This window comes from Oncorhynchus tshawytscha, linkage group LG19 (assembly GCF_018296145.1).
Source record: "Oncorhynchus tshawytscha isolate Ot180627B linkage group LG19, Otsh_v2.0, whole genome shotgun sequence".
Lineage (NCBI taxonomy): Eukaryota > Metazoa > Chordata > Actinopteri > Salmoniformes > Salmonidae > Oncorhynchus > Oncorhynchus tshawytscha.
In genome coordinates, this window is record NC_056447.1 from 23,888,078 (window position 1) to 23,897,988 (window position 9,911).

Below are 9,911 nucleotides of genomic sequence, written 5' to 3' on the forward strand. Positions count from 1 at the left end.
TATAATTAGGCTACAGCAGGCCGATATTAAACCTGGATATATTCAAATGGAGAGCTCTCTGTTTGGGGACATACAGTATTTACTCTAATTATCAGAGTTTCCTGGCCGGGAAAACATCCCCCTCCAGTCCTACCTTGCAGTCCTCTACCCCTCCATTCCATGAGAGCTAAATTGCTTTGCTCCAGGCAGAGAAGATATGGATGGTTCACTTTCCCACAAGGTCAAACCCTCCGTGAACAGAGTTAAGACCTTACAGTCCATTAAAGTGAACCGCTGAACCACAATCATCAGGGGAGAGAGCACTGGAGATCTGCTCGCTCCCTGCTTCGCTTAGTCTTCCATTAAGACAGTGTGTGTGCATGCGTGCGTGCGTGCGTGCGTGCGTGTGTGTCTGCGTGTGTGTGTGCGTGTGTGTGTGTGCGTGCGTGTGTGCGTGTGTGCATTCACGCAGGTGCATTTCCGTCAGCATCATCATTTCCAGGAAGCTTTTACTCCAGTATGGCTGCCATCAATAACAGCTACACCCAAATAAACTCTTAAGAGCTCTCCAACGTCTCTAACATCACAGGGTTGGCTCTCTCCTTTCATACCTTCCCTTCATTACACCACTGGGGAGCAAGACTTTCAACCCTCCAACGGCTAATGCCTCCATAATCACTCATTACTACTGGACACACAGCTCATCCGTGACATGTAGGAGGATGCTGGGGTCAAGCCACCTGACCTGTGTGTTCATGGCCCAGGGCTGATGACGTGATAACAGCCTGTTTTGGTGTTCATCTGTAACCCAGTCCCACAAATAGATCTGGGGGTGAGAGATCTGCAATTAGGAGAATCATCAGGTCCATGGCTGACCTTGGGTGGAGTGCTGCACCCCTCACAAGTTGAGAGAGAGAGAGAGAGAGCGAGAGAGGGGGAGAGGAAGAGAGAGAGAATGTGATAGCCATCTGCACTAATGACTGGCTTCCTTCATTGGACTTATTGTGATCCTTCACCAGACATAATTAACACTAGGAAATACAAAGCTCCTCAAAACACCAAACATCAGATACAGAATGTTGGGAGGAATGTGGTTTAGCCTGCTCTGTATCCAAAACGTCTCCCAAACTTTAAGGTGCAATGTAAAAGTAGGCTAAAGGGTTAATTGAGGGCATGGCTAGGAATTGTGTGTGTGGGGAAGGGAGGGATGAGTTTATACTATTTGGCTTAGCTAAGCTTGATAAGATCACTAAAACAGAGATGTTTTCTACCTCTGAGCACTCGCCTCAGTAGGGCTAAGATTTATATTCTCAGCAAATCAAATTTGCTTGTGTGCATTTCGAATTTTGGCAGTGATATGACCGTATGTGTCTTTGTGTTTATGTGTGTGTTTGTGTGTGTGTGTTTGTCTAACTGGCCACGGGCAGGCAGTGGGGTGTGTGTGTAGTCCCCTGTCCCTGCACCTGCTGCTGCAGTAATAAATGGAGTTGACATGTGGCCATGGCTGTGTCCCTTCTCTTTGATACTGCTGGATCAGTGGAGTGAGCCGTGGGCTAGAGGAGAGGAGGGTCACTGAGGTGGGCACTCCTGTCTGTCTGTTTTCAGCCACCAAGGTAACGCTCGCTCTCCCATTCCCCCTTGAACGGTCTCTTTAACATTCCCCTGGACTCCATGACCTTAAAGGACCCTGCCAACACCCCCCTGTCACACTCACACTGCAGGGTGGCTTAGAGGGGACTTTAACAGTCTGTTGACCACCAGACCCATAAACGTCCAGAGTAACAAATCTATCTTTCCGGCCGAGCTCGCTGACTGACTCCCAGGTATTAGCGGAGAAGAAAATAACTACTGCCTGTATTGCAGTCATCTTACAGAAGAGAGGCCCATCACTTTCTTGCCCTTTATCTTTCCCTTTTCATTCCCTAAAACCACCTGCACAGTGCACTGTGCTGAGCCTTTTGAGGAAATACTTAGATAAGTCTATAAAATAAACCGTCTCCAGGTCCACAAGACTGCTTCAGAGGAAAAGAGGTAAAAAAAGGAAGGGAGAAAAGGAGAGCCAGAGACAGGGAGAAAGGCAGAGAGAGAGATAGAGAAATATTGGCACCTGCACCTCCCGGCTGTGGTGTTCTTATTCTGAATCATCGCTGAGGCTCTCAACTGCTTAGCGTTTCATTTCAAATACAGGGATTTATGGGGGGCACAGCAGCAGCTTATTCTGGAGGCAAACTTGGCGCCCTACCTGGGCTGCTTGCTATAAATAACAGTGGTTCACTTGATCACACACAGAGTGTACAGTAATATACTGATATTGGCCTGTATTCAGTGGGTTATAGACAGATTAACATGGGATAGTACACATGGGATAACAGGACATGGTAGAGGCATAGGGTACAGCTATAAGAACTTGGATGTAAGTTGTGTTGATCTGGCATTTGGGCCAACAGAGAGCCAGACAACTCTGGCAGTAACAGTCTGGGACACATTCTCTCCAGATGCAGCAGGAATGAACTTTTATTTCTCCTTCATTTACATGTAGCACCCAGCACCCGATTAACTCTATTTATTAATCTAACAATGTATGTTTATTTCTGCCATTTTAGCCAGACATCAGTGGAAATAAATGCAGTTTAAGTTTAGCAGCAGTACAAAACGGAGTCTGTTTGGTAGCCTGAGAATGCATCTACTCATAGCAAAATTTGAGTAACAAACATCTGGGCTCCAACACACAATAATAACCATGTCATCTATCAACACTAATAAATATGAAAAGTAAAGCTACCAATCGTGATGGTCAAAATGCGGAGGAAAAGCCGGCCATTAATTCTGCGCCTGTCACTGCTTGCACCTTGCCCTTTGACGGAGATAGACAACTGGGTGTTCACCGGACAGCGGTCACCTTTGATGCTGCCTACTAGGAATCCAGGTCTCAAACAAGGCAGTTGACAGCACCTGTTGAGTGAACACTTTGTAAAATGTCCCCATGTTTCATATTTTCATTGCGACTTCATTCTGCAATGATGAGCAACAATAGCCTACAAACAACCAAGGCTTTGAAAATTGGTCGCCTACTAGGCTGATTTTGCTCTGTCATTATTCAGCTATGTTGCCCTTCAGCACTTAAATAGAGCAAAGTGTGATTGAAGGAGGCATCTGCTCCAAGTTATCAGTCTCTCCAAAGGAATGCCAGATAAGATTGGCAGCGAGTTATCTGAGCAAGTATAGCCTACATTAGAGGCGGCTGTCAAAGGGAAACGGAGAGGGGAAATAAATACAAGAACATGCATCTAAATTGCATTCCTAGCGTCCAATACCACCCTGGCCTTATTATTCAAGTTAGACACTGACTGCTTCAGTTATACTCAGAGAGCTCAAGAGCTGCCTGCCATGTGAATCCTCCCCTCACACCGTTCGTTCACCCACATGAACACAGTCAGAGCCAAAGAAACGCTCAACTTTGTAGCTGAGCGGAATATAGATGTGGCTAGAGACAAATGTTCGGCCGTGATTTGCACATAGCTCCACACATTACCCCCAATGTCCTTAATGGACGGCTAAATATGAACGGCATATCTAAACAGAATGTCTGACCGCTGCAGATTAATGCCAAACTCGACACTCACTCCCCAAAACGACTAGGTGCCGCAAATGCTACATGTAAATAATTGGCAGTCTTATTCCTCGACTGCTTCCCAATCATATATTTCGTGCTATTAAGTTACTGTACGATTCACCGTTCTGAAATTATATTGGCTTAATGTATTTTATTTTATATTTAGGTTTCATTCAATCTATGTAGACAAGCATGCAATATCGTTGGCTATGCAATGCAAATATACATTGCCCCCTTGCAGTTAGTTAAGTGCATGTTAAAGACTGGAATATAAATCATTGATGAACAAATGCGGGAGGGAGCTATGCATTGCCACATAAAACGATCCTGCTTACCTGTGAGACGAGGAACACAATGAGGATGCGGATGCCAATCTCCATGGTCTCAATTCTCTGGGAATAAATTTCAAAACAAGGTACAGGTTTGACCAGCTCTGCTCATAATTCCAGAGTCGAACTGCGAGCGTGAGAGTAAAGAGCTTGTCGCGAGCTGCCAACTTCCCAAATAGAACTGCAGCCTCATGAGCAAAGCATTGGATAGAGGCGCCGCCGAGACCACAACCAATAGATTTATAGGGGGATTTTTTTTTAGACCAGCCGGAATAACGCATCTGTATCAATCTGAAAAAAGTATTGGGTCTGATTTGTATTATCTATAGACAATTTACATGGACTGACACACATGCATATGTGTTTGAATATTCAACTAGTAGATGCCCTCAACCTTTGATATATTTTTTTCGATTTGTAAATAATGATATGCCTGCATATCAGATGAGCAAATGCATGTCTCATTATTGAGAGATATCAGTAATTTAAAATGAAAGATCGAGAACATAGCCAATATATTAACGTTAAATGTGTTGACATGCACTGTTTCGTGAAATGACGTTATTGAAGAAGCGCTGGCTTCATCATCTCACTATAATGTATTCTAGTTAATTTGGAAATATGTGGGAGTTTGACAGCCCGTCAGAAGTGGCATTTTATTCCCTCAGTCTGCGCGCCTTGAGCCCCGGGGCATGTTTTTTTTCCGAGGGCGCGAGATGAAATCGTGGCAGCGGAGAGTAGCGTTTGGGTGGAAAATACTGCCTCTCAACGCTATTCACCCGGAGCCCCAGAAAAACGGATGGTTGCTGTGACCTCACTTTGGTAAATCGAACACATTTAAGTTCAGAAAAATATGACTTCTTTAACACAGAATGTGTTCTTTACCTCTAGGCTAGAAAAAATAATAGGATTTGATGGGTCTTATAGCCTGTGGCCCTATGCTATGGCTCTCTTCCAATACGCAGGTGCTGTTTGGTAAATAAGAATTCCCTATCCATAGTAGCAAGCGAATCCCTCTCTCTCTCACCTTCTCTCCTCTCTGTATTTCTGTATTTCTCTCTCTCCCCCTCTTTCACTCACTCACTCACTCACTCACTCCATTCACTCACTCACTCACTCACTCACTCAGATGTTATCAGGGGAAGTTGTGAGGGAGTGAGTTGCTGCACTATGATGTGGTCTGGTCTTCTTCTCTGAACTTGCACTATGCAGTGCAGCATTTGCTGTATCCCTGCATCTAAGACATTTTAAGAAAGTTGAAGCTCATTTATATACAGTTTAAAAACGTTAAAATGGAGAACAGCAAAAACAAGCAAAAATTACCCCACCCATTACCACATTGGTTGCTGTACATTCATTCACCTCAGTCGATCTATAAGCAGACAGCCTATTAGCTATACAATTAGCCGCTACACATTAACTCAGCACCGGGTTTAAAAACCAGAGCTGCAACTTTCACTGGGGAGGAAATTCCATTCCCCCCAGTTTTATGATTGGAATGTGAAACAAAACAAGGCTTTAGGACCATGCAGACGCCTCTGAGCGGTCGGGTAGGCTGTTTGGAGTGTTTATCTTACTGAAATAAGTTATCTCCCTGCACTAAATCCAAAGTTGTGTCACTGTTGAAAACTCAAATTTATATGTACAGAGCGATCTTGTGTATTGTACTATTCTAACTCTCAACAGTAAGTTGAGACCCCAACTGGGCTCCATTTTATTATAATTTGTTGCTAATATGTCATATGATCATGACCATGCTAAACAAAGGGCTGGATGTTTCAGTAATAGCTTAGAGACATACACAATAATTATTTTGTCTTTCTGAAGAGGAAAGTAATTAGTAGAGCCGGACAGGCTTTATGAGATACATTTTCAACATGTCTGTCAGCACCCACATTCCTTTAATTATTCAGTCATGTTCAACTTTTTCTGTTATTCCTCTCCTCAGTTCAGGAAATGATGAACTGTCTGAAACCCATAGCCACAGGTATCTGATGTGATCCTGATTGTAGAGATATTGAACCACATAGACTGTTAGGATATTAGCTGTGGTATGTCGAGATGCCAGTCCAAGACCAATTATGCTTGTTTAGAGACATTACCCTTTTGATTGTTATTCAGGGTGATCCAATGACTTGTCTAAATCCTACTGAAGCATGACACTGCCAGTTATAGTGCCTGAGAATGTAAGATAACATGGTATATGATTTGTATGGTTGCTTTGTTAATACCTGCTTAATAGAATTGAATGTTGCGATTTTTTTGCATCTCTTATAGGTATTGGTACTGCATGATGGCCATGGGTTCTGTAACGAACTTCTTCTTCGTCTGATGAACAGGAAAGATCGGACCAAAACAAAGCGTGGTAAGTGTCCATGTTAATTTAATATCACTGAACACAAAATACAAAATAACCAAGTGAAACGAAATGAAAATCGAAACAGTTCTGTATGGTGAAAACACAGACACAGAAAACAACTACCCACAAAACCCATGTGGGCAAGAGCTACCTAAGTATGGTTCTCAATCAGAGACAACGACAGACAGCTGTCTCTGATTGAGAACCATACCTGGCCAAAAACAAAGAAATAGAAAAACATAGAAAAAAAAACATAGAACGCCCACCCTAGTCACACCCTGGCCTAACCAAAATAGAGAATAAAATGCCTCTCTATGGCCAGGGCGTGACAGGTTTGGTTTGAATGAATGTCAGGGGAGGCATCATGAGGAGAGCAGAAAGTCCACGCCCATCAGTGAAGGTTACCTTGTGAATATAAAACTTTTCCATATTAGGCCCAAAGGTCAGGTGTCTATTATTACTGCCCATCTCTCCTTCTTAGGTGGCAGAGCTGTCAATGTGCAAAGTTAATCTTCATGCTAAGTGTCGTTCAGTCTTCTTATGCCAGACAAATAACTCTGAAGAGGGATGAAGCTGAGGGATGTTCCTGAAGAGAAAGATGAGATGAACTTTGAACCAAGAGATAATGAAGAAAAAAAAAGTGTGACAAAATTCAGAGCCCCACACACACAGGTTGCATATTATGATGATGAAAAAATGTGTGCATATATCCATTGTTAGTATGGGAGGGAAAAGGTCATGCCACACAGCTGGCTCCCTGTATTCCTTCTGCCCAGGAAAGAAGTCACATTTCCTTACTCTTCTCTCCGAATGTGAAAAATGAGGCCGGGAATTGTTGTGACGGTCTGAGGAATTGCTTTTCCAAGACAATGTTGCACAATTTTTGCGATATATTTGTTTATCAACAGATTAGGAGGGGATACAGCACATCAACACTGACAGCTCTATTTCAGGTCCATAAGTTCTGGTGATCGAATTCAATAAATGAGTAGAAATAGGGAATACAGTAATAGTTCATTAAATGTATGACATAATGGTGGATAAGAATTGAAATGTCAAATAGAACAACATCTAGGGACATATTCCTGAATTGCTTTTGATATATTAGATGTCAGAAATTGAATGTTTTTAGTCAAATGTTCAGACTTCGGTCTGATTTTCATGCTGCGAGTCTACAATTCAAAAGTGGAATCTCTGCATACTGAAAAAGGCATTTAGGGCTTTACTCAATTTGACAGCATCCAAAGAAGTTTGGCCTTGATTGGGCTAATACATGCATCAGTCACTTATTAATTGACTTCTAATGTTGAATAACAGGCTGTGTAATATTCAAATAGCACAATTAACTAAAGTAATGAATGCAAATAAGGTTCCTTTTATCGTCTGTTTTAATGACGAGATTGTCCTTGTTGTGTCCCGGGTTTATTACTAATGTGAGTGTCTCTACATACAATACACTGGTACTTGCTTCTAGTTGAGGACTGTGATGGAAATGGCCGGGTGTAGGTTTGGGATTCATTGGTGATGAATGGAGCAGATACAGTACTTACTTGCCTTAATCCTCTTGGCCCCCTTAGAAGCATAGGGCATCCGCCATGGCTCTCCACCTCGGTAGAAGAAGAGGAGATGTGTAATGGTCCTCTTGGGTTTGACTCATCAAGCTGCAGGGAAGGAGAAGGAGCAGAGAGTATAAAGTTAGGAGGAGAGGTTAAGAACTGCTGCCAGGACCAGAGGCTAGATTAACTTTGAACAAACCCTGGGGCAGAGAGAAAGTGCACCCAGGAGTGGACCAGGAGATGTAATAATCCTTCTACTGTATCAACTCAGCCTCAAAGAACCAGGGGTCAATGGTACACTATGAAATTCATCATGGAGTGCTGTAGGTTTACCATGATTGGTGGGGTTTTAGTTATTGTGGAAATCCAGGAACATTGTCTTGTCATTGGGTGCTTAAGGATAGCAAAATCTATCTATGTGACCAATTGACCAGGCATTTTAACCCATTCACATTTACACGATTCAATGATTCCTGATTCAAGGATTTTCTCTCTGACAATTGTGAGAACAGGCCTATAAGTTAACGTGAATAATTGACAGGTATTGATAGCTCAGTGAATGATTGAGGGATATTGAATTAGCCCAATGAAATCTGCCCCCAGGTGCTGTCCAGTGTCCACCCCTGAGAATACTGATTCCCTCTGTAATGAACCCAAACTAAACTGAGTTGAATCAAACCATCTATGCATATTCTCAATTATATAGATTCATTAGTTGAATCATCTGGAACAAAAACAAGCACACACAGAGGACACATGGACTGAGGAGCCTGATTTGGTTGATTTACAGTGTATTAGGCTACTATCAGATGCAGCAAACAGACCATCTCTCAAGGCTCCAGTGCTGATGAAACATATATTCATGTCTTTATCACCCGCCTGGGAATGCTGTGTCATCTCTGAGGAACGTCTTACAAAATCAAAGCATTCCTATGAATTGGACCGGATCCAGAATCTCATTTGGATGACTCAATGGTGTGTAAAGGTGGATGGGATTGGTCGCTCCTGTGTGTTATTCTCCTATCACACCACTAGGTGGGGATGAAGTTGCCCATCTCCATTCTGGACCCTGTCCTGGGATCAGCAGCCCTTTGTGGCCAGAGTTTGGTCCTTGGGAGGAAAGGGGTGACATACTGCCTGAGCCAGAGCCAGCCAGAAAGAGAGAGAGCCCTGTCCTTTTGCAGGCCCGTTGGAGCAAATTGGTCTGACATCGAATGCTTTATTACACCTTGTACCTTGCATCCTCTATATTACTTACCTCCATCTCTTCCTGGACAACACACATATCTCTTTAAGTGTCTCACATGTTTTCCCCATCTAAAATTGGGGATGTGTGTAAAGTATCCCTGCGAGGCAACTGAGGGTGCTGTCAGACTCATAAAAGGAGTCATGTAGCACCAGCAGGGACAACAGGAAGTTAAAGTAGAACTGACAGCATTTTGACAGAAGCCACTCAAAGATTGGCATGACCAAAACATGTATCCCACAGTCACTGGACTGATGGCTTCTCAAACAGTTGGGTCAACATTTGGATATATTTTTGACAGTTTGTAATTTGAGTTATGGAGACAGTGCAAAACTTTGAACTGAATGAGCCCATGCCTTATGCTAAATGATGAGGTGTGGATACGCCCAATACTATGTTGCCATATGTCATCGGGTAGCTCGCTACCCATGTCTTGCTTCCATGCATATTTTGTATTTGCTAAGGAAGGCGGATTTTTGTTCTGTATTATGTTGTATAATCTGGAGGTTGTGCCCTTCAGATACAGGTTAAGAACTAATCACCTCTCGACTGGACATATAGTGGGCTCAAGTGGAAATGAAGGCAAATGTTTTTTAGCAAAGCTGCGAGTTTGCAGGTACCTGAAAAAGTGGGTATTGGGAATGAGTATCGAATGAGACGAACGTGTTATCAACAAATAGGTCACAAAAAACACCAGACCGTTCCTATGCCAGAACTGGAAAGCCGTGTCAATCAGCGACGCTGGGAAGAGATGATTAAATGTTCATGGAGAGATGAGATTGTTTAAGGCTAAAGTGACTTCAGAATTGGGACTAGATTATAAGGGAGT

General features: G+C 43.0%; 1 protein-coding gene across 2 annotated transcripts in view; it reads right to left on the reverse strand.

The window, feature by feature from the left end:
* The window catches only part of cdh13 (cadherin 13, H-cadherin (heart)), a 527,392-nt gene extending 523,275 nt beyond the window's left edge, over nt 1-4,117 (reverse strand). For both annotated transcript variants that reach the window (XM_042301487.1, XM_042301486.1), the window contains exon 1: nt 3,928-4,117. In XM_042301487.1, coding sequence (XP_042157421.1) covers nt 3,928-3,972 — 45 coding nt within the window. In that variant the 5' untranslated portion in view covers nt 3,973-4,117. The remainder of the gene's footprint in view (nt 1-3,927) is intronic.
* Nucleotides 4,118-9,911: the final 5,794 nt, after the last annotated feature.